We start from the raw sequence: 24,864 nt of genomic DNA, 5'->3' as shown, positions 1-24,864 counted from the left end.
CAAGCAATATAACGAAAGTGTAAAGACGAAATGTAATTGTTAGAAGTGGAGTTCAGCTTATATCAAAGTCTAGCATCACTGAATTGTAAAAGTACTGAGATTCTGAATAAATTTCAGGGACTTCTTAGAAAAAGCATTGAAAGTGGTCAGGCTTTTCTTTTGAAATAACGAGAAATTTAAAAAAAACGAGCTTTCGTGTGTGTGTGTGTGTGTGTGTGTGTGTGTGTTTGTGTCTGTGTGAAGTTATGATACTTTTAATTTGTATGGAGCCGACATTCCTTCATTTCCTGTCAAGGTTCGTCACTTCCCTCCCAACCAAGCGCCGCTCGTTGCTAAGGCACTCACCTGCTGCCTGGATACCCACACAGTTTCCGGCACGCGGACAGCGACTCTGTATTCGCTCTATGCATTTATCTCAAAATAGCTGATTTTGTCTCATTAATCTATATAAAAACTGGAAGAAGCAGCACGAAGTTATGGCGAATGCCCACCGGACAAACGTTCTGGTCACTTCGTGTTTGAAAACGCCGGTGGACCCGCACACCAAAGCTCCGTTAGCTTCTTACGAGAGGGAGAGAGTGCTGCCGTACACGGCCACAGGTCATATGGACAACCGGGACTACGAGAAGGAGGTAAAGACACTAAAGAACACATTACGGAGTAATTCTGATATGAAACCACACTGCGGCCGTTACAACATCAGCTGTTGGTTTGAACACCTTCAAAATGACTATGAAAGCTCGTTTTACTGATGCAAATCAGCTCTAACTAACAGACATGTAAGAGAATAGAAGTTGTAGATGTTCATAATAATTTGAATTTGTTTTCCACCACAGTAAGGGAATTACCACTAATGCAAAGGGCCAAATGAAAGCAATGTAACAGTTAATTAAATCCTACTGTCTTCTCAAACAACAGTAAGTAATTTAACTCCATGCATCTGAAAGGATGAATTATTCTGTCAAAAAAAAAAAAAAGCATGCATGACAGCGTTGGCAAAAGAGGAAACGTGGAGTATTAGGATCATTTTTGTTTTATATTTCGACTTTTTGACACATTGCTGATGCTGTCAGCTACATTGTAACCAGTGACTTTGGATCATAAAGATCAACTTTGTCTCAACAGGGTGGAAAAACTGAGTTTCAAGTGGTTTTAAGCTTCACTACATCACTGTCCATCCTACGTTAGTTAAATCACAATCTCGGGTTGAATGTATTTTCCTTCTTTTTTGTGTTACAATCCTGACTTAATACAATTGTAATGTTTCAATTTGAATCATTTTAGTTTGTTTTTCAAATGAAACAGATGCAATTTCTGATCTTGTCCAGTTAACAGGCGGTTGACAGTTTCAGGTCAGTCCGTGTGGTGGAAGGGATTTGACCTGCATAATTTGTTGGCCTGACTATTTTTGGACTTCCGTCTTGACTAGATTACCAGATGCCACATTCAGTTTATAATCCCAAACACTTAATTATCCTTTGGGCAACAACACTGCTGTCCTGCATGTGTGATCCTGCAGCAGTTGTCCCATTTTAGTGATATTCTTGACAAACACCTCATGATGATGTGAGCAGCAATCGAGCCAGACATCTGATTTGGTGTGTGTGTCAGTTGAGCTCTTACGTAGTAAGCTGCCCTTTGTGCTCCACCATATGGCCCACGTCGCTGCTGCAGCAGGATAATGGGCTTAGACCTGAAGGAGCCTGAGCACCACTGAGCAGGGCTGCTCTGCTCCAGGAGGCCTGGTGGTTAAAAACAATGTCCAGATAGAATACGACATTATGACAGCCTCAAAACACAGAGTACAAAATTTCATCCACGTTAATGATCCATGTAATGTTCGCATCATGTACTATTGTTTGTTTCCCACTGAGTCCACCATAGGTTGCTTAAGACTTAGATAAAAAATGACCACTGATTGGTAAATGATATTTATGAGTCTTTTTACATTTCCAGCTGGAGTATGAGGACTCAGGCTCTGATTTCTGTGATGAGGAGTGTCTGGGAAAGGGCGGCCCTCTCATGATGACTGACTACAGAGCAGCAGACCTGAGTGAAATCTTCTTCTCCAACGAGGAGTACTACAGCAAGCTGGAAGAGTTGAAGAAGGCCCACCTTCGCACCATGGCTGAGCTCGAGAGCATGTATCGACAAAAACTGCAGCTCAAGTCAATGGAACCTCTGGACATGGCAGTGCTAGAGATGGGGCACAGGTGAGTGACTTTTGTTCAAGATGATTTAAGAGATTTAAAGTTGATTGTGTTGGGTTTCTCGTGTCTATATTTTTGTCTCACTGGCTATTTTTTGGCAGTAACGCAGAGAAGATTCTGGAAATGCACCAAATAAACAAAGACAACAAAAACACAATGCGGTTATGCAAATCTGAATCTTTGATCTTATTCTTTTTGACCTAAAGGGGGTACTATATCAACATTTAATGGCACAACAGCTTAAAGGGTCAGTTCACCCAAATCATGAAAAACACATGTTCTCATTCACTGCCAGTGGTATTGAGCTACGCAGATAGTTTTGTCTTGTGGATTTTGAGATATCTTCTGCAGCTGGCGTTTGAAAAACTTGCCTGCTGTGTATCATGTCAGAAATAATGTCTGAGTTATTCAGATAATCCACAAAGCATGCCGTCAGTAGTTTTCACAGGGAAAGTGGTAAAAGTGACACTGAGGCCTGTGGATTACTGGGGGAAACACACTTTGTGAAGTGCAAATGAAATCTCAGCAATGGATATCTCAGAATCTTACAAGAACAAAACTGTATGCACGGTGAAAACACAGCATTTTGCAATCAGTAAGTGAGAGCTGAAAAGTAATTAGAGCTGAAATGATTCATGATTAGTTAATTGACAGAAAATTATTCGGCAACAATTCAGACCATTAACTTTCCTCACTGTGAAGATTTGCTGCTGTTACAAACTGAATAATTTTGGATTTTGGAGTGGTTATTGGACAAAATAAGAAATTTGAAGGCGTCAGAGGAACTGTGATGGGTGTTCCTCACAATTGTTTAACATTTTATGAACAAAATGATTAATCAATGAAATGAGAAAATTATCAACAGATTACATGAGACAGAAATGAATCAGTAGATGCAACCCGGAGTGTAATTTAATTGAGCATGTATATGTTGCCCATAAGATCAATATTAACAGGACAGATTATGAATTACAAGAATACCAGATCAACATTTCCATGTCATGTTAATTTATTAAAGATAGCACCTTTTTTCCTCATTTTTTTTTCAGAATGATCTGTTTACTTCATTTTGATATGGTGAGTTTGATTGATGGCAGTTATTTCTTTAGTATTCGGTGCTTCGTCATATTAATAGTCATTGATTTCTTTCTTTGTTAGGCTACCGTGGTCAAACAGCAGCCCAGCAGCATCACGCCGTTTGAGGAAGTCACACTCTGCTGTTGAACTCAGGAGAGGCTCTGGACAGTCAGACTTTTCGGATGGAGATGAAGCTGCCAGTAATGATGTGGAGAAAGGCCTACTTTTTTCTCCTAAAGAACACATCAAGAACATGTGGCGGGACTTCAAGCTGTCCCCTCACAATCGCCGCCTGTCATCCTCCTCGCTGCACAGTCTGTCAGGAGACCAGAGGAGACGAAAGGGAAAAGGAAAGAAGAGGCAGGGACATAAAGATGGAGAGCAGGAGCATTGGAAGCACAGAGTGACCGTCCCGAAGCCTTTCCAGATGATGCTGCGTGAGGCTGAGAGGCGGAAGCGTGGCATAAAGACGCGTTCAGAGATCGAACTGGAGAACGCAGAGCTGAGACGGCAGCTGGAAGAACTGACAGAGTGTCAGAGGAAGTTCCGTGCCAGCCCTGTACCAGCTCATGTTCACCTCCCGCTTTATGAAGAGCTGCAGGAGCGGAACGAGGAACGACAGCGAAGAACGAGAAATCGAGAAGATCAGCATCTTCGAACCATCCAGAAGCCCTTCAGCTTCCTGGAGAGGGAGCGGCTGAAGAAGGAGCAGAAGCAGCTGCGTCACCCACAACCGTCCGATCAGGAGAAAGTCAAACCCTTCAAGGCCAAGCCTGTGCCCAAGGCTGTGTATGCAGCAGCATCAGGGGAGCAGATGAAAGAGGAGCAGCTGTATCGGTCTATCAAGATACAGATGAGAGCTCAGGAGATGCTCCACAGTGCTTCAGTGCCTCCCAGCATGCTCGCACGACGACTCAGTGAACGCAAGAAGACGAAAGACGGGGCTGCTGAAGCCAGAGCAGACGACTTCTCCCACACCCCCCAGATTAACAAAGAGGTGCCCGACTTCAACGCCAGTTACCAACGCTTCCAGAAACACCTGGAGAAACAAAAAGAGGTGAAGCCCACGACTGTATGCGAACCCTTTGAGCTAAGGACATCACATATCTCTTCGCACCGTGAACGCATCCTGGCCGACATCGAGAAGGAGCAGAGCAGCCCTCGGATGCTGCGCTGGCCGTACATCAGCCCCAGGCAGTCTCAGACGCCAAACTCAAGTCTCTGCTCGTCCCTCTCTGGGAGTTTGGAGCTCCTCCCAACCAAAGTCACAGATGCCACCAAAAGGCGCCATGAGGCCGTGAGGTACCATTTCAGGACTCCAAAGGCTTCCACCATTTTAGTTGACATAGAGGCAGCCTCAGAACTCAGATGTCCTGTTTAGGCGTCGAGACATCGACTGTTTCCTTCTGTGTTTGAAATCCCCAAACGCTGAATTTTCGTGGAACTCCTTTTCCCAACATCCCTGCAGTGTGCTAACAACCCCACACCCACCTTCCAAAACAATTTTTCCACCCCCTAGCTGATTGCTACACCTATATCCTCAACTGTCTGCCCCCGCACTCCCAAAGGCCCCATCCCATCCAAACCTTCCTGCATCTATGACCAGATTGTCTTCTTGAGTAGAAAGGTGCTGGAGCAGAGGAAGAAGGCCGAGGAGGAGGAGGAGCGGTGGAAGGACAGGCAGAAGCAGAGGGAGAAGAAGCTGCAGAAGGTGGTGTTGAAACGCGCCCAGGCCAACGACCCCCACCTGGCTCTCTCACAGACACACCTGTCCAAACTCAAAGAATTCAGGTAACCTCAAAACAGCAGGACTACAGCATGAGCTGACCTGTCGTTGAATGGAAGGAGACAATCCATAACTCTGTGTTCTCTGCAGGAAACAAGAGATTCAACGGCGGAAGGAGTACCAACAGGAGATGAAAGAGATGCACCAGAGGGTGAAGGGGAGGCCGCTGCTGTTGGAGCAGGTTGCACAGGTAAACATCAGCCCGAGCCTCAAATCAAACAACACATGTGATGAACAACACACGTGTGATCACCCGCATGACAAGCCTGCTGTCACCCATATCCTTCATTCTTTAACGGATCCCCATCAACTTCCACAAAATGATGGCTAGTCTTCCAGGGGTCCTCATTAACACAACAACAAAAAATTGAAAATATCATAAAACCAAAAAATGCTGTATGAGCCAAGCATAAAGATCAGAAAATAAACAGCACGTGAACCAACAGACAACAGTTTCCCGAAATAGAAACAAAAGCAAAATTGTCAAAAACATACATCACCAAAAAAGAAATAAAAAACAAACAAAAAGGACCAAATAGAATAACATCAAGATAGATGACTCAGATTATGTTCAAGGATGTTTTAACATCCAAAAGAGATTTCTGTATGAACACATTCCCTAATTAAAAGACACAAACACAGTTTAATTACAGCTGATTGCGTTCCTTCACAAACAGCCTCTCTACCAAATGTATCTACAAGCCGTAATGTGGTAGAACATTTAGATGGAGCCAGCTGAATTGATTAGCCAATCAATTAACCCTGAACTAAAGGTTACATGATGTTCCTGCATAAAACATGAAGAAACCCAGACTGCTGGTGTTTCAGGGGCGAATAAGGACATTCTGACTGCGTAAATAACATCACTGCAGAGTGCTTTACACATAAAAAGCTGAATAAAATGTTTGAAATAGCAAATACAAGACATAGACTGAACAGAGATGAGAAAACAAGCAATATAACTAGTCAAAGCAAAAAATGTAAAATGGTATGTCAATAATGGATAATAGTTACAGTTATAAATTCATAAAAATGGTTTTCAAATGAGATTTTGGTAAAGATAAAGAGGTAACTGAAAAGAAAAAAGGATTTCTCTGATTTGGTTGCTGGATGGCTTTTTCAGCCTTTTCAGGATAACTGAAAATTAGATACTGTTAGGTAAAATATTTTGTTATTTCCACCAACTTCATCTGAGTTGTTAAACGACAGGTTTTGGTGTCAGTCACTCAGGCTAGAGGGTTTCTTTCTGACTGTTTTCACTGATAGTGACACAGAGTGAAATCAATCACAGAAGACAAACAAATACTTGTTTCTACATCCCCCAGAGCAGCAAATAAATCTGAACGTAGTATAACTAGGACAAGATGGTTTTGAATTCAGGTAATTCTTGAACCCGCTAACTGAACTGGGTCAGTTTGAGGGTTAAACATTAATGGGCTAAAGTGTCTGTAAGTGTTGGGACGCATGAATATCACAGACTGATGAAATCCAACAATGTAAGAGTGTCTGACTGTGTTATTTTGAGTCTGATTACCACCTTTGTTTACCACTAATTTTCTGGACGTGCTTTGATAACAGAGGAATGCCAAACGGGCAGCAGAAAAGCGCTACACAGAAGCGCTGCGTGGATGTGATCTAACTGAAGACTTTATCAGCGGCAAGGTGGCCGAATCACGATCTGCATGCAAAGCCCCTCCGTCCAGCGACAGCAAACAGAGGTGAAAGTGTGACGTCAATGTAGTGCAAACTACACACTATTCATAACTACACTGAGCCAGTCAGTCTTAGCAGCTTTAAGCAAAGAGCACTAGAGGTGTGATACAGATGAAATGTCTGGGAAAGACTGCAGATTAACAAAATGTCAAAAATAAGGTGACAATTTAATGCAAAGCCAGTAATGAATGTCAGGTCAAAACCTGACCAAGTATATACATACAAAAGATGATTTAAATCTTAAGTTTGAATATGTTGATTTATAGATGTGAGCACATTTGGGTAATTAGAAAAATTGTGTTGGGTTGCTCAAATCTTTATTTAATGAGTTTTTGTTCATTACTGGCAAATTCTTTCGTTTATTGGTATGTTGCATGTCTGTAATACATGTTTTACACTAATCTGAGAAGAGCTATGTATAAAAAGTTGTTTGTCTGATTACTATGAGTAAGAGTACAGCTGATATTTAAGGCCTAATGCTGCAACTGAATCTAATCAGGGGCTGCTTGTGTTCTTCTGTGTGTTAGTGACCAAGAGGAGCCAGACATGGGATATGAACCTGTTCACTACAGGCAGGTCTTCCTGGATGATGAAGACATGGAAGTAGATCCAGATGAAAAAGATGGAGGGAGTGACGATGCTTCATTAAACCACCATGATGGAGACGACGCCAGCAGTCATCGCTCTGATCAGGATTATCATGGAGATGATAAACACAGTTCAGATGAAAGTTACCACTACTCCGATGATCATGAGAATTACTCAGATGACAGCGAGCATGAGGCTGACACTAGACAGCAGGAAGCAGGCGAGTGATGTCATCAAATGTCATAATATATGGCTGCACCATTGCTATGCGAAACACTCTGATGATGAAAACTGAGCAAAACTGAGCACATCAAATGAGTGGAACACAGAAGAGGAGGCATCCTATTCCTGGAATAAGAAGATGATGTATTTTATTGTTCATACTGTGCACAAAAGGAAAATTTCACAACTTTAACCTGAGGTGATCAGATTGATTGTGTCCGATATTACTTATTGTTCCCCCATTTATTATTCCCTATTTAATAGACACTCATTAGTTTACTCCATAGTGAGCAGTGAGATTTTGGACATTTTGGAATCATCATCATTTTACATCATTATTTAAATATATTTTGCATAATTGTAATTTAAAATCTGTCAAATGTGAAGCATTGCATTGTGGGATTTCTCCCAGAATACCACACATGTGATGAAGACTTTTTTTCCTCCAGTGTTGGAATTTTTGAGGGCACAGTCGTTTCTTTTATTGGACAGCTCTTTGGGTGAAATAAACTGGGTGAACTATCAAATGACGTATATGACCTCACCGAAATGGACTAGTATTTATTGCTACATGAAATACTTTTTCATTGTTTTTGTTTTTTAGTCATCATAACCTTGTTTATGTCAGACTGGACCACCTACAATAAAACCACTTATTCAAAAATAACAACTTGATTTTGTTATGAATTTAAGTAATTTATTATTGTTTAAGGCCTGTGGGTCGATATTTATGTTGCCCCTTATCAGAGGTCAAACTGGAGCAAACACAGAGGGAGGGAGGTTGAGCCAGATTGACAGCTCCACCCATCCTATGACAAGGCATGACGACTGCACCACAACATCCACTCAGCTACTGAATGGGCGGATACATAGTCCAAATTTTACGCGGCGCGCGGCGGGCCGAAACACCGAGAATGAATATCCCGGTCTCAACCGGTTTCAACCGGTCCGTGGTTGGAAGCATGAGCTTAGAGGAAGAGCACACTTGCACGCATTAAAACATCTCTGCTTTCTAACAGTGTGTGCGAATAGAATCAGAAATAAAAACGAGACTCTTTCACTTCGTGATTATGACCCGGAATACCGCTCTACCTGACTCCGTGAATCTGTGTTGTTAGCTTAGCTTACATTAGCTGGCAGACTTGAATCATCATTGACTTTTCCATTAGCACGCTAAGTTGCTATTAGCCTGGTGGGAGTCGGCTGTAGTTATTGATAGCAAATGAAAGATATGTTTCAGACTGTTTGAGGACAGGAAACAGTAGGCTGTTGTAAACAGGCGGAAAGATCTCAATACATCGCCAAGAATCGATAAGTATTAATCGTAACGTATTTTGAAATTAGTGCAGTTAGTGTCATCCAAGAAAGCTAACATTAGCTTTTGGCTATCGAATGTTAGGAGCAGTGTAAACGTGTGCCATGAGATAACATTGCACAATTGCTTTCAACGCACTGAGAAGATTAATACTCTGGTCTTCAACTTCAAGTTATATCAGCTAACCAGTAGGTGTTTTCGACGAGCGGACAGGACACACCAGGTAAGTTGAGCCCGATCAACAGTAACCTAACTCACCCATCGTGGGCTAACGTTAGCATCCGTCAGTTTAAAAAGTGATGTGCTTTTGGGTGGGGGTTATCTAGCGGTTAAGCAAACATGGCATGGCGTATTATAACCGGGGGACTGGTAACCCCTCGGTCTGTTTCCCACTGTTTTCATTTATTTGCTCTTAACAGTCGCAAAACAGTCTATCATTCGGGTTGTGGTGTTTCCAGCTCCACGCACCGAGTTAGCCAGGTGGGGGCGTTATTTCACGCTTTACATTGGGTTGATGTCAATGGATGTCATAATTGGACCACGAGGGCCGGCTGAAGCTTTAGGCTGGCTACCTTGACACATTTTAGCTGAACAAGACTAACTTGTTTCAGACTGATTGCCGTAAAACGTGAAAGAAGAACTAGCCATGCTTGTAATATTAAAATTCATCCATGTGTATTGGAACACATTTCTAAATACACCTATTAAGTGACATGTTTGATATCTTTAGTTTTATAGTATTTAGAATAGTAGTAAAATATGTAAGTTCTACTTGAACTCAAACTCTAGTTGTTCTAAACTTGATCTGTAGATTTTGTATGTTTCACCAGGGTGCCAGTGGCTGCTGTGCTTGACGTTTAAATAGTTTCTCCTCCCCTCCCCTCAGAAGCTCTATGCCAGCAGAAATGACGATGTTGTCCGATCACCCAGCCAGACAGCTGCTGGACTTCAGTCAGAAACTGGACATCAACCTGTTGGACAATGTTGTCAACTCGATGTACCACGACATTGGATCCCAGGTGAGGACTCCTCCTTTCCACTGTGGGCTTCCACTTTAAGTGTCTTGTTGGGATCCACACGCAATCAGTGCAAATCTGTGACATTTGATTATAAACCTCATTGGGTAAACATATATTTCTTCAATGATAAAAATTACTTTAGCCACATAGGGGAAATATACCTGTACTTCATTATTAAAACCTAATGATTCATGGCCAATTAAAGGTTTGCTGTGTTGCTCTCTTGTAGCAACGCGTGGCCCAGGAAGTTCTCACCAACCTGAAGGACCATCCAGACGCCTGGACTAGGGTTGACACAATTCTGGAGTTCTCTCAGAACATGAAAACTAAAGTACGTACCTGATCTTTTAACAGACAAAAGCTATGAACTCACATCAGCTGCTTGTTGACAGTCTCTTGGGGCCAGTGTAATAATATGAGCTGATGTTTATCAGTTTATCCACATCAGGCTAAGGCTTTCAGGGCAGTGAGGTTTGAGCATTCACTCTGCTTTATCTCCACTGTACTTATTGGATTTTCTCCAGCTAATGGAAGCACACTGTGTTTAAATCTGTGGTTATCTGCAAAATTATTAGTTTTTCCATTTTTGCTGCGTTTTTGGTGACAGCACTGACCACTGATGATATTATCATCAGTGGTCAGTGCTGTCAAAATGTTGATTTTCTCCAATTTTTGAGTTTCTGTTGGTGTCACAGTTGTCTCTTCATGTTCAGTACTGATGGCTTTCAAAGCTAACTATCTACAGTCTTGCCTTGTAGTACCACACATGCCATTACTAGTAGTGTCAAATGCTGCATATAAAACAGCAAGAAGTATCTATACATAAGGCTGAGTTGTACTGTGTTGGAACCAGAGATGGAATATATGGTAAAGTTCCCGTGTGCAGGATTTTGGTGTTTGAATAATGGCAAAAGAAGCAGAAATAGCCCAAAAACTGACGCTGATGGTACACATAGTTCTGGTGATACTACATCTAGTATCTGTATGCATGAACATGCTTGTACATGTTTTTGGTGTGTATGGTTCATTGCTACAGTCGGTTAGTCATAAAGTTTGGGTTGCACATAGCATACGTGTATGACATGACCAGGGAGGCATAACACTACAAATACTATATTGTGGTTGGCACTTGTTTGTTGTTAATTGGCTCTTGATGAGAAGAACATTTCTGTGTCTTTCAGAGCTCTAATATGTCTCAATGTTTCTCTTAGTATTATGCACTGCAGATTCTGGAGACCGTCATCAAAACACGCTGGAAGATTCTCCCCAGAAATCAGTGTGAAGGTCAGTTTAATGACATTAAACAAACTGATTAGAAAAGTGCTTTCTGTCTGACATATTTTGTTTGTCAGAAAACTGCTCTTTGCATTTCCCATTAAAAGCTCTTGGCTGCATTTTCAGGCATCAAGAAATATGTTGTTGGATTGATCATCAAGACCTCTTCTGATCCTGCAAACATGGAGGTGAAGTTACATTAATGTAAGATGTGGCACTTGATAAATGAACTTTGTACTGCTCAATACTGATGATGTCACTCTTGATATTGATTTGCAGAAAGAGGGAGTTTACATTTCAAAACTTAACATGATCCTCGTACAGGTAAATAAGCATTTGATTGTTTAACACAACAATAGTTGGCATGATGTGATGAGCCTGGTGGCTCATGGAGCTCTTCCTCTCTGGACTGGTGTAGATCCTGAAGCAGGAATGGCCCAAACACTGGCCCACCTTCATCAGTGATATTGTGGGTGCAAGCCGGACCAGTGAGAGCCTCTGTCAGAACAACATGATCATCCTCAAACTGCTCAGCGAGGAGGTTTTTGACTTTTCCAGTGGCCAGATGACCCAGGTGAAGGCCAAGCACCTGAAAGACAGGTAAATAATTAACTGTGAGTTGTATGATGTGAAGAGTTGTTGCTACGTTTTGTTTGTGGCATGTTAGTCATCTGTTCCTCCACTTCTGCAGAAAAATAGAAAATGGAAATCCACCAATTTGGGAACTGAAATACTGACAAAAATCTAGAAAAAGTTCAGAATTCTTTCCTATACATTTTATGTGTTCTCTAGATTGCAGTTTCAGTGTACATCCATTTGGTTGAAGTACTTAAAATGCAGTAAATGAGTGTGTGCCATTTAGTGGACATGTTTCCAAAGCCCATATCACTACTATGTGTCAACATTTTCTGCTTCAAACTGTTTAAATTAAATTCTTAACTCCGGGACAGTTAAAATGGACAGATTTTATTAATCTTGTTTGTTCCATAGCTAACACAACATCACAGTGTGGATGCTCACACTGAAATGTATTTGAATATAAAGAAGCAAAGTTCAGGGGGTTTTTTTTTATATCAACCAGTCACTCTCAGTCAGGGCAATAGTTTTAGTCACACCATGCAGAAATTACTTCAAAAGTATTAAAACAAGCTCCCTACAGTTTAAAAGAGTTGGGGAAATGAATTGTGGACCTGCTCAAAGCAAATGGCAGACTCAGATTTCTCGTACCAGAAACTGTCTGACGGCCAGATTGTTGATCATTTCAATTCATCAGATGACATGACACCCTCGGACTAAGTGTGTAATGGAGCTGATCTGAGGGGAAATTTGGTCAAATTCCAAAATTGGTTTGGGGCAAAAAAAATTGGGATTAAGATCAGGGTCTGTGTCTGTCAGCTTGAAACATGACCCTACCATCACTCATGATCTCTACTGTTTTGTCTTTCAGCATGTGCAACGAGTTCTCCCAAATATTCCAGCTGTGCCAGTTTGTGATGGTAAGACAAGGTTGACTTCAGACCAAACAGCTCTCAGTATCTGCCTCTGATGTTTAACTGATACCACAATCTTTTATCATATGTACCTATTTGTCTGTGTAGGAAAACTCCCAGAATGCCCCGCTAGTTCATGCCACGCTGGAGACTCTCCTCCGCTTCCTGAATTGGATTCCATTAGGTTACATCTTCGAGACCAAGCTCATCAGCACTCTGGTGTACAAGGTTAGCGAGCCAAGATACCTTCAGTGAATCAAAACTTAATGTGAAACATTCATAAAATCAGCTGAAACAGAATCAAATCATTTTTATTGTCCATGAAATGGCGACGGAAGTTTGCCAGAAGAAGAAACTTCTGTGTTGCTGTGCAAAGTTTACTTATGCTCACAGCTGCACATTGAGAGCGTCTCTGACACAGGAGTGCCTGACCATTGAAACATGAGGTGATGAAACTCTGTAGAATATTTTTATCCCTTGGAAATGCTCAGTTTTTAAAAGTAATGAAGCTGTTTAAACAGATTTTTACATGGACTGGATACTCACATGAATTTTGTTTGTTTGTTTTTTAAATTAAAATTAAAGGTTATAAGTTCTTAGTAACATGAAACTGCATTGATCCTTAATAAACCAAACTGTTGGGCTGTACCATGATTTTTCAGAAAAGTATGTTTTGTTTGTGCGATCACCTCCAATGAGAAAGTCCTCTGACAAAGGCGCTCTTGCACTGCTTTATCCTGCAGGAGCGTAACAAACAGAGACACAGTACTGTTGAGCGCTCACCATTGGTTTACATCTGGTTGCCTCAGCAACTTGACCAGGGAGCTTTCACACACATCACTGTACGTGTCTGTAAAACATGGAGTACCGGAAAAGGACAGTTTTCAGAACATTGAATGTACCAGCAGTCCACAAATGTTGGTTGAAAATTTAGATTTTGTCCAGAGGTGAAAAAAGTTGTCACTGCTTAATGAGCTGATTGATAGAAAATGATTTGCATTGAATTTTGATGACAGAGTAAAAGTTTAAGTCATTTATTAAGCTGAAACATTCACTGGTTACTTCTTCTCTCTGTTTTATGTCATTGTGAACTGATTATCTTTGGGCTTTGACAAGCTGAGCATTTTTTATGTGTCACCCAGAACTCAGAGAAATAGACATGGCCACTAAGCCATTAATCAGTAAAAACAAAATAAAAGCACATTAATCAAAATGATCTGTAGTTCCTGAAAATAAGTGCCTTGATAGATGTAAACACTGAATGTGCCATTTTTCGTAGAAAAATAATACTCACTTACAATACAAATGGGACTGTTAAACTGGCAGTTCAGCATCGACCTGACTTGTTTAATTTCAATATATTGTTTATGTGTGTTTCAGTTCTTGAACGTGCCCATGTTTCGTAACGTGACGCTGAAATGTTTGACGGAGATCGCCGGAGTGAGCGTCAACCAGTACGAGGAGCAGTTTGTCAACCTGTTTACCCTCACCATGTGCCAGCTCAAACAGGTACACACACACACACACACACACCCACAGTCACAATCACAATCACTCTAAGTGGTGCTCAAGTTAATTGCACTCTGCATGATTACGCACAAGCACACTTACATGGGCCCACTCTGTTATTACATACACAAAAACACACTTTGTGCGAACCTCCTCTTGTCACATAATTTCCAATCTCTCTCACTCACTCACTCTTACACACACACACACACACACACACACACACACACACACACACACACACAAAACCAATAAATTAAGTTTGCAGGCAACACAACATCTAACTTGCCATTAGCCTGTTAGTGCTTAGCAGTTTTGTGTTCGCTCTTATTACAAATGGACACAAATTACACATCTGTGGGTGGAATGAAAGTGTGATTTCAACGGCTCTGATAGGACAACGCAGTTGAAAGCTGCAGGGGGAAATTCCCAAAACAGAAGGCATAGTGTTTCTTAATTTTGCGTGTTTATCTGTGTCCAGAGAATGATAGATTCACAGCAAGGTTTTGGTCCCATTGAACTCCCTCAGACACAGAGGGGAAGTGTTTATACAGAATTAGCTGACACAGGTGTGGTTGCTGACACCCTCAACACACCTACTGGGAGTTTGCATCTGACTAGCAACACAAAGAAGCCAGGGCGTCAATGTAAATGACGAATTGTTGTGAATGTCTTGCCTGGTTAAATAAGAATACATAGACTAACAGTTACTCTCTATGAGTCGGTAACATTAACTGATGTTTTCTAGAGTATCATTTAATGCTCATGTAATTTTGTTGACTGACCTTCTTTAACAAGCAGCAAACTTTATCAGCGCATCTTAAAAAATAAGCTACAGAGTGCTTTACAGAGAAAGAGGGAATAAAAGATGAGACCGAAATAACCCCAGAATGTAAAGTGATAAAATCAAGAAAAAAACAAAGAAAACTCAAGAGGCTGTTTCAAAGCCGAGCAGTGACACAGCGAAAATTCAGATTTGGCACCTACAGTAAATGTCTTAAGACTCTGTTTAGTGTGTTATGTTTTTGACCAGTTTCAGTTTACAGATCAGGTATCAGTAGCCATAACTTCTTTAAATGTGAATCATCAAACATTTTAACTATCCTCAAGCCTTGAATTTGATCACCTGTGGTATCACCTGTCATATCATATAATCTTGATTTACTCCAAATGGTCGTAATGTATTTACCATCAGCATGTACACACGCACACACGCACACACACACGCTTTACCAGGAGGATGCTGACAGCTCTGCCTGCCTGCAGATGTCATCATTGGGACAGCTGAAGAGTGAAATGATGCTGACAGATGATAGTAAATGTTTTCTCTAGAAGTTTGAGTGAGTCTGTCAGCCCTAAAAAGCGATGTTCCCTGATAACAGATGTTACCGGCCACATGATGAAGTTTTAGCAAATTATCATATTCTGCTTTATTTATGCTTTACAGAGTCCCAACTTTTGGGAATTGGGGTTGTAGTTTTAGATGAAATGGTGATCTTGGGAGGTCTCATAGCTCATTGCTTTATGACTAAACCTATTTACAGTAAATGCAGTTTCCTCAAATAAAACACTATGGATGCAATTATGGTAAAACAATTGGGACAAAACAACATTTGTATAAATAAATAAAGGCCGGTTTGTGAAGTCCTGTTCTGTCATCTGGTCAGATGCTGCCTTTGAACACTAACATCAGACTGGCCTACGCCAACGGGAAGGACGACGAGCAGAACTTCATCCAGAATCTCAGCCTGTTCCTCTGCACCTTCCTCAAAGAACACGGGCAGCTCATCGAGAAGAGACCCAACCTGAGGGAGACACTCATGGAGGTAAGAGGGCGAATCCCTTCCTGTTAAATGAGTTTCGTTACAGAAAGGACATTTTCACTGTTCAAATGGAATTCTGTTTGATATGAGAAAGGTGAACTTGATTTTTGAGGTCTGGTTGAGTAAACAAACCTACAACTCTCAGCTGGTGGCTTTTAGTCATTTCCGCCTCTGCTTCAGGGTTGTTAGAAAGAACCCCCCCCCCTGCATTTCCAAGACTGTGTTTCCTGCCCCTCTCCTGTTTTCTCTTGTATGTGGTTTCCTGATTACACCTTTGCAATGGCATACATTTGGGACCAATTACAGTGGGAAGGACCACCTTTCCTGTGACTGTTTGTCCACTTGTATAAGTACTTAATTGCTGTTTCAGGAGCACACTGAGATGTTGACAGCAAGAGAAGAAGGCAGCAAGAGTCTGTGTGGCAGTTTATTCAAGAAAAGACTGTTTAGTTGGTATTTTGCTGTAGGTAGAAACAGAGAAGCACAGAGAGATCACAAAAGTCACAAAACAGCATGAGGTCACTACATGTGGGTATTGTTCAATGTTAAGTAAATAAGACATTTTGAAATAGTCACATGAATAAATACAGATATGTAATATATTGTTTATTTCATAAAGCCATGCCCCACGTTAATGAAGACAAACTGGGCAGAGCGAACCAATCACAGTTGTCAATCTCTGCTCATTCACTTTTGGAAAACACACTCTCATTCCATTAGTTCACAGGAGCATAAAGTCATTTATGTGTGGAACCCAAAAATTTGGCTTATATTTTGTACTGGTGTGAAAGTTCAAACTAGGTGTTGCTGCCACTGCAGAAGAAACAAAGACCCCAACAACCAACTGTGATTTTATGTTGTTACATGTTGTAACATGTGATGTAACGTGCGCAGTAAGCTGGAGACTGTCGGTGCTGTCATGTGACCTCACTACCCTTTTCCCACCCTTAGGCCCTACACTACATGCTGCTGGTGTCAGAGGTGGAGGAGACGGAGATCTTTAAAATCTGCCTGGAGTACTGGAACCACCTGGCAGCAGAGCTCTACAGGGAGAGTCCCTTCTCCACCTCCAGCACGCCGCTGCTGTCTGACGTCCCGCCTCGCAGACACCTCTACCTGCCTGTGCTCTCCCAGGTAGGGCCCACACACACACACACACACACACACACAAATAAATTTATTCACCTGCCGTTGACAACAAAATACTTTTTATTGCATTTTAAACATTTAAAAATAATTGAAAATGTCTGTCAGTTTAGAAATTAGGAAGGTTGGTCAGTTAGCTCAATCAGAGGCTGTCACAGACTCACATTCAACTTATTCATCGTCGTCGTCGTCCTCCTCCTCTTCTTGTAGGTGCGTTTGCTGATGGTGAGTCGCATGGCCAAACCAGAGGAGGTGCTGGTGGTGGAGAACGACCAGGGCGAGGTGGTCAGGGAGTTCATGAAGGACACAGACGCCATTAACCTTTACAAGAACATGAGAGAGACTCTTGGTAAGTTAAAGCATGTGAGTGGTGATAAATACGTGGTTCTGTTTCAAGATACACATTTAAGTGAGTATGTTAATCAAAAATGGCAGTTTTTTGAATATGAAGTGTTATTTATTCCTTTTTTGTTTTCCAGGTACTGTTTTTTTTTATTTGAGGTCTGTTCCTTGTTGTCTTTGGTACTCTGGTTTCCTTTGTCCTATATTGACTCATACACATCTGCCACACTTGTTTACATTCTGTTCCATTCAATTCAGTAACCTGGCTGAGGGCTGTTTACTGTGAATTGTATGTTTTGGTCAGGGATGTCTATTGAATTTGAGCTCAGCTGCTAAGAAACCAATTAAATTGTCTGGTGTTAGACTTCTTTAGTTTGAGAGTAACACCTACTGTTGGGTCGTAATTTCTTTACCCTGTATGAGAAGGAAACTGCTACCAATGAGCTAGAGAGAGGGATTCATATTTATTACACTGCTGATTAATGCAACCAACAACTTAGAATTACGTCAACATAGCACACACACACACACCACGGACTCATCCGTCTCACTCTGTGTCTGCAGTGTATCTGACCCATCTGGACTATGCTGACACTGAACGCATCATGACAGAGAAGCTTCACAACCAGGTGAATGGCACTGAGTGGTCGTGGAGGAACCTGAACATGCTCTGCTGGGCCATTGGCTCCATCAGCGGGGCAATGCACGAGGAGGACGAGAAGAGGTTCCTGGTCACTGTCATCAAGGTGGGCCACAGAGGATTTTTTATTATATCAGCATCCAGCAGCATCCCTCTACAAGCAGAAATTGGTTAGTCCAGCTCGGGGCGGAGACTCATGGTGTCTGGCAACATGGCTGTGACAAAAGCATTTATTCAGCTAACGTCAGAGTCCAATGTAATTAATACTAATTGCTGTCTTTGTATTCCTAGACCCAACCAGGTATTTACAGAGCAGTTCTGCGTGTGCCGAACTGTGACCAACGTTAACTGATTGTGTGTTTTGTGTGCTCAGGACCTGCTTGGCTTGTGTGAGCAGAAGAGAGGGAAGGACAACAAGGCCATCATAGCATCCAACATCATGTACATTGTGGGCCAGTATCCTCGCTTCCTGCGAGCCCACTGGAAGTTCCTCAAGACTGTCGTCAACAAGCTGTTTGAGTTCATGCACGGTGAGAAACTAGAAAAGTCCTAGTGCTGTTTAAAGCCTTAAACACATCTTTTCTGAAAGATTAAATGAGGTTACAAACTCGTTTGTTGATGTTTACAGTCAAAACAAGAAACCTAACACAAACCCGAAGATTCAGAATTGGACAGTTACTGAAAGTGCCACTGTTACTTGAATTGTGTTTAGTGTTTGAATGCTGTCTGTCACTGAATGAGGCTTATCATGATTCTTTGGGATTCATCTTCCTCTTTGTGACACAGAGACACATGACGGTGTGCAGGACATGGCATGTGACACCTTCATCAAGATCGCCCAGAAGTGCCGCCGTCATTTTGTCCAGGTGCAGGTGGGCGAGGTGATGCCCTTCATCGATGAGATCCTCAACAACATCAACACCATCATCTGTGACCTGCAGCCACAGCAGGTCAGTCCTGTCTCTGGACTTCCTGTCAGCATTGACACAACTTTGACTTTTTGATGTCATTAATTGTTTGTTTATTTATTGTAATGCCATTATTGGCATTGCATTTATTAGTAAGACTTTTTCGAATGACATCTCGTATGTTACATATCCTTGCTGTATCCCTTGTTTCTGTAGGTCCATACATTTTATGAGGCTGTTGGCTACATGATTGGAGCTCAGACAGACCAGGCAGTTCAGGAGCTTCTGATAGAGAAGTACATGCTGCTACCTAACCAAGTCTGGGACAGCATCATCCAGCAGGCCACCAAGGTGAGGGCAGCAGGAGGACTGATCGATTTTAGTTCACTGATGTTGCCTTAATGCCTTCAGACAATTCACTTAATGCAACCTACTGTGGCCTACTTTTGTTGACATTTGCTGCTTATGTTAAATTATGACTCTCTGCTGCAGAATGTGGACATCCTGAAGGATGCAGAGACAGTGCGTCAGCTGGGCAGTATCCTAAAGACGAATGTCAGAGCCTGTAAAGCTGTTGGTCATCCCTTTGTTGTCCAGCTGGGACGAATCTACCTGGACATGCTCAACGTCTACAAGTGCCTGAGTGAAAACATCTCCTCGGCTGTCCAGACCAACGGTTAGTTCCTGTGTGTGCCTGTGTGTTTTAAGTTGACTGGTAGTAAATGGAAGATGTCAGTCCTTTTCTGTAGGAAAACATGATTAAACATGCTGCTCTTGGGTTTAACAGCAGTGGAAAACAAATTGTGTGTTTATGATTCACATGAATGAAAACAGAACTAGGTTTGTGTCACTGTTGTGTCACCATGGTTAAATCTCTCGAGACCCACATCTTTTGTGAGCATATTTAAGAAAGTGCTCTTTTCCAGCTCACTAAACAATATTTCTGTGGTAGAGCTGAGCCATATGGAGAAAATATTTCATTCTAATAATTAAAACACTAGTGTCTGTGTTCTGTTGCTGATGTCATTGTCTTTTGATAGTAGCACAGAGTTTGATACTTCAGTGTGTATAGTATGTCTCTTTAACAGAGGTCTTCAGCCATTTAGGGTTCTTGTTCTTGCAGTTTCACTCCTGCACAAAGAATCAGTTATGAAGGTTTAAATACATGTCTTTCATCATGTTAACAGGTGAGATGGTGACCAAACAGCCCCTGATCAGGAGTATGAGGACGGTAAAGAGAGAGACATTGAAGCTGATCTCAGGCTGGGTCAGTCGCTCCAATGATCCTCAGATGGTGAGCGACCGTTTTCTTTGTTTTATTTTCTCCAGTCAGTTCTGTGATGGAAGTTTTTAAATGTGTTTACAGTATATTTAAATCTGTGTTTATAATAAATTTTATTTTCAGCAGTGTTCCACATAAAGAATTCTCTCTAATTAATTCAGCAGTGATTCTAATGATTTTGGACTTTTGTGGTGTAATGGTTGTTTTCTTTGGGCTCCATGTCTACTTGTTCTGATTAAAAATAGTTCACGGTACCGTCATGAGAATAATGCTGGTGGGTCTTGTAACATGTTCACATGTTGTGTTGTCTTCCAGGTGGCGGAGAACTTTGTGCCCCCCCTGCTGGAGGCAGTGCTCATCGACTACCAGAGGAATGTCCCGGCTGCCCGGGAGCCCGAGGTCCTCAGCACCATGGCAACCATTGTCAACAAGCTGGGAGTCCACATCACAGGAGAAATCCCCAAGATCTTTGATGCTGTCTTCGAGTGCACTTTGAACATGATCAACAAGGTCTGTCTGAGCCATTGCATCATACCTGGTACCAGAAGAAAACAATGAAAATGAGAATACAGTTATGAAGTTACAGATTGTGACTCCTCTTTGTTTTGCTCCTACGTTATCAGGATTTTGAAGAATTCCCAGAACACAGAACCCATTTCTTCTACCTCCTTCAAGCCGCCACCTCCCAGTGCTTCCCAGCTTTCCTGTCAATCGCCCCGGCTCAGTTCAAACTGATCCTAGACTCCATCATCTGGGCCTTCAAGCACACGATGAGGAATGTGGCCGACACAGGTCTGAAATGGCATCTACTCATCTCAGCCTGTTTGACAAGAGAGAGTTTGAAAATTCTGAAATCTTAGTTGAAACACAGAATTACATCATGGACATCTGATGCCGTTTTCATTTCTCTGTTGGTCTAATGGCCGTCTCCTCGCCTCCTGCAGGTCTACAGATCCTGTACACTCTCCTGCAGAACGTGTCTGGAGAGGAGGCGGCAGCGCAGAGCTTCTACCAGACGTACTTCTGTGACATCCTGCAGCACATCTTCTCTGTGGTCACTGATACCTCTCACACTGCAGGTAAGGAGCTGATGTGGTGTTAGCTGGCACCTGTGTTGAAATGAAAATAAACCTTTTTAAGTCCCACTCAAATATACTTTTTACGTTTGCACACATTTGCTCTCATCTTGAAATGTAATAGATAAAATAGAATTTATTGTCTTCTTAAATGTCAGAAGTTGAAACCGCTGTGAAAGGCCTAATTTCAACACATAAATAGTCAAGTTAAGGTTAAGTGGCAAAAACTGATTAGCCCCCTTGCCTGCCTGCTTGCTATCTACAGGTCTGACCATGCACGCCACCATCTTGGCCTACATGTTCAACCTGGTGGAGGAGGGGAAGGTCAGTGTTGCTCTGAGCGCCGCAAGTCCGGCCAACAACCAGGCACACGTCCAGGAGTACATCGCCAACCTGCTGAAGACAGCCTTCCCCCATCTGCAAGAGTAAGTAGGCTTCACCCTCTCCAGGTGAACTACGGTGGGATTACAGGAGCTGTGTGTGTGTGTGTGTGTGTGTGTGTGTGTGTGTGTGTGTGTGTGTGTGTGTGTGTGTGTGTGTGTGTGGTTAATGTTGCTATTCTCTGCTTTTTGATGGAAAAGGTTTTGCACAAACACATGGGGATTAAAGAGAAAATTAAACAACTGAGATATTTTCAACACAGCCACAGCAGCTGCAGTAGACCAGAATGCACTTAATGCCTTAAAGCACATTTTGAGCAAAGGCTGCAGCTGCGATCACACACATAACCCCGAGGGTTTGTAGTCCTGAAATCCAGCAGTGAGTCACCACCATTGAACTGTGGGTTCCCTCCTAAAATTCCAGAGAATTTTTGTCACTTTCATTTATGCAGAAAGTAATCCCTGAGATTCACATAAGGCTGACAGTCATTTGTTCTGTTCCTCAAAATAAACTACAAGTGTTAATATGGCTCTCATCAGTTTTAAGGCAGTTTTGTGTTTATATGAAGGTAATAATGTGTGGCGTGTCAAAGATATCAATGAACTTCAAATTCACCCACTTTAGACTGAAAACAGCTTTTTGAAGTAGTAGTATATTGGATGAGAGGAAAGAAGTTTATAAAAAGGTCATATTTGTTTCAGGGCTGTCGTTATAGTTGTTATTTTAGATGATGTGGTGTTCAGACTAACAGCTAATTGAATGTCTTGTCATTCAGTGCCCAGGTGAAGGTGTTTGTAACGGGTCTGTTCAGCCTGAATCAGGACATCCCTGCCTTCAAAGAGCACCTGAGGGACTTCCTTGTGCAGATTAAGGTGAGTGTCCAGAGGAAACAGTAAACACCTGCACCAGGAAACAGACTGAGGAGAACATGTAATTGATCAGGAAGTTTGTTTGTAATGTTTCCACATCATCCAGAAACAAGATTCTGCAGTCTCTCGTTCATAGTGAAGCCGTTAATGGACAACAAAAATGAGAATCTTGCTTGCTCGTGTATGCTACTGTATCGAGCCTTTCAGAGCCTTGCAGCAAGAGGAGGCGGTCTGGTGTGATCAATCATATTACTCATTTATTTTACATCAGTGATTAGTTAAATCAGGCATGTTAATGAATTTCAAGCCTAATGAAACTCATTCAAGGTTAAACTTGTCCTTTGATTTTGGAAATTTGCAGCGTAAAGTCATTTTTTTTGGTTGTCACAGTAAAGCCTCAGACACTCTTTTAGAAACGCTGTAGCAGCTGATTTTACTGATAGTCACTTTTAAGTAGAGCCGGACAATATATGAAAGGAGGTATAAAGTTGTGTACACTGTGAATATAGCGAGAGAGAATTGTAACAAACCACACTGGTAAATGAAAAGCAAAAAGGCAATCAACACATGCATCACATGCAGTATACTCTAATCTGGTTGGAAGGATTTTAAAGGTACAGCCTGCATCATAACTTAGATTATTTCAACTTCTGAGTGGAGAGACTCTGGAAAGTTTAAGCTGCGCAGTTCTCCCTCTGTGGGAAAATGGCAGTTTGGCCAGCTTGAATCTAAAGCCTGTAGCCTGTTGTGAGCGCTGCTGAGCCTCTGCTTGTGTGGTCCTGCAGGAGTTTGCTGGCGAGGACACGACGGACCTGTTCCTGGAGGAGAGAGAGACGGCTCTGCGCCAAGCCCAGGAGGAGAAACACAAGCTCCAGATGTCAGTGCCCGGCATCCTCAACCCTCATGAGCTGCCGGAGGAGATGTGCGACTGAAGCAGCAGCAAACAGCATGTACAAAACAGCTCTGGAGGGGGAAAGGTCAAGAGAGAGCAAGGACGCTTTCTGTTGATACATTGTTTTCTTTTCAAGTGTGTTTGTGTGTGAGTGTGTGTGTGTGATTGAAAAGAATGAGGGGCCAGAGGAAGAACCCCAGCACTCGGTTGTACGTCGACCAAATCAATGTCAATATGTAAATGAGAATAGCTCCCCTGACCCCCCTCAACCCTTCATTCTTTTTCTTTCCTTCACAACCCTGTTTTATACAAAGATTTTTTTGTGTAACATGCCATCTTTTGTTAATTCTTTGCTGATTAAAGCTTTATGTTTGGCCATATGGTTCTTTTGTACCTGCATGAAGTTGAAAGGGTTCAAGGTTATTTTTAATCCCTCTTCACCCCCTCAAGTCACCTCCTCTCCTATTTGTTAATATGTAATATATAATGTTGAAACACTTGCAATGGTTAGTTGATGGATTGCTCTGGTTTCAGAAGTGCCATGTGCATGGTGCAGGACGAATGTGATGCTCAAGGGGTAGACATGTACTTCCTTGCTTCCTTTGTTGTCTTTTTTCGGTTTGTCAGTGTGTGTTTTGTTTTTTTAATTCTGGCTGTCTGATTGAGTCGGATCTTTCGGTTGGACCGCTCTGCGTTTGGATGAGAAGGAAGGCTGTGTGCATATCATCCTGTTTGTAAAGCTGTCTTAGTACTCTGACAATATAAAGTTGGCTATTTTTACAAAAAACTCTGTGTGACACTGCTTTCTTACCCAAAGCCCTGAAGGTTATGGGAAGCCTCGACAAAAACATAGGTATAACTAACATAACATCATTAATTGTTGCATTGTGTTACTGTATCTGTCATCATTAATGTTATTATTCCACCTGTGCTTTTCCCTCTATAACAGGACAAAACGTCTACTGTAAAAAGTTCTTTGAATCTGATTCAGGGGATAGACACTGGAATGATGAGCAGTAGCAGACACAAGGTCCTTTTCTATGTCATGTTCTGGTCTTTAAATCTAGACTGAAAGAAACATGGAGTTGCCAGTTGTCACATTAAACAGGTTTGAAGTTGGTAGCATGTTAAGTCTATACCAGGTTAGGTTCCAGGGAGGGAAGCTTCATTTTGGCAAGCAAAGTTTTCAAGCCTACACACATGCACAAAAACTACAATATAGGTCCTGAGAAAGTTAGGACATCTGGCTGTTTAGGAAATGTTTTAAAGTCACCTGTTGTAGGATAATGGGCAATCAAACT

At 41.9% G+C, this 24,864-nt stretch overlaps 2 protein-coding genes across 3 annotated transcripts; both read left to right on the top strand.

Moving 5' to 3' along the window:
- Positions 1-360: 360 nt before the first annotated feature.
- fam161a (FAM161 centrosomal protein A) lies at positions 361-8,243 on the top strand. Its single transcript, XM_076728694.1, has 7 exons — positions 361-632; positions 1,957-2,213; positions 3,369-4,589; positions 4,911-5,078; positions 5,164-5,263; positions 6,652-6,791; positions 7,314-8,243. Exons 1-7 carry the CDS (start codon positions 477-479, stop codon positions 7,600-7,602), a joined length of 2,331 nt encoding a protein of 776 aa, XP_076584809.1. The 5' UTR covers positions 361-476; the 3' UTR covers positions 7,603-8,243.
- Positions 8,244-8,465: 222 nt separating this feature from the next.
- xpo1a (exportin 1 (CRM1 homolog, yeast) a) lies at positions 8,466-24,345 on the top strand. 2 transcript variants are annotated; one of them, XM_076729248.1, is made up of 25 exons: positions 8,466-9,134; positions 9,798-9,930; positions 10,160-10,261; positions 11,142-11,214; positions 11,332-11,393; positions 11,485-11,529; positions 11,624-11,805; positions 12,653-12,701; positions 12,804-12,923; positions 14,076-14,204; positions 15,872-16,030; positions 16,979-17,161; positions 17,384-17,522; positions 18,080-18,261; positions 18,529-18,685; positions 18,942-19,105; positions 19,280-19,414; positions 19,556-19,739; positions 20,251-20,357; positions 20,661-20,855; positions 20,969-21,137; positions 21,290-21,424; positions 21,687-21,846; positions 22,578-22,674; positions 23,457-24,345. In XM_076729248.1, exons 2-25 carry the CDS (start codon positions 9,805-9,807, stop codon positions 23,601-23,603), a joined length of 3,201 nt encoding a protein of 1,066 aa, XP_076585363.1. In that variant the 5' UTR covers positions 8,466-9,134; positions 9,798-9,804; the 3' UTR covers positions 23,604-24,345. The 2 variants fall into 2 exon arrangements, with proteins under 2 accessions (XP_076585363.1, XP_076585362.1); XM_076729247.1 differs by having other exon boundaries at positions 9,002-9,134; positions 9,801-9,930.
- Positions 24,346-24,864: the final 519 nt, after the last annotated feature.

This window comes from Chaetodon auriga, chromosome 4 (assembly GCF_051107435.1).
Source record: "Chaetodon auriga isolate fChaAug3 chromosome 4, fChaAug3.hap1, whole genome shotgun sequence".
NCBI classification, from domain to species: domain Eukaryota; kingdom Metazoa; phylum Chordata; class Actinopteri; order Chaetodontiformes; family Chaetodontidae; genus Chaetodon; species Chaetodon auriga.
The sequence above is the reverse complement of the archived record's forward strand: the minus strand, read 5'-3'. Positions and strand labels throughout refer to the sequence as shown.

Excerpts from the sequence above, each read along its gene's own strand:
- fam161a (XM_076728694.1), top strand. The coding sequence starts at position 477 with ATGGCGAATGCCCACCGGACAAACGTTCTGGTCACTTCGTGTTTGAAA. Across the intron at positions 4,590-4,910 it reads AGGCGCCATGAGGCCGTGAG|AAAGGTGCTGGAGCAGAGGA; the intron begins GTACCATTTCAG and ends CTTCTTGAGTAG. Across the intron at positions 5,079-5,163 it reads TCCAAACTCAAAGAATTCAG|GAAACAAGAGATTCAACGGC; the intron begins GTAACCTCAAAA and ends TGTTCTCTGCAG.
- xpo1a (XM_076729248.1), top strand. The coding sequence starts at position 9,805 with ATGCCAGCAGAAATGACGATGTTGTCCGATCACCCAGCCAGACAGCTG. Across the intron at positions 11,806-12,652 it reads GCCAAGCACCTGAAAGACAG|CATGTGCAACGAGTTCTCCC; the intron begins GTAAATAATTAA and ends TTTGTCTTTCAG. Across the intron at positions 19,740-20,250 it reads CTCGGCTGTCCAGACCAACG|GTGAGATGGTGACCAAACAG; the intron begins GTTAGTTCCTGT and ends TCATGTTAACAG.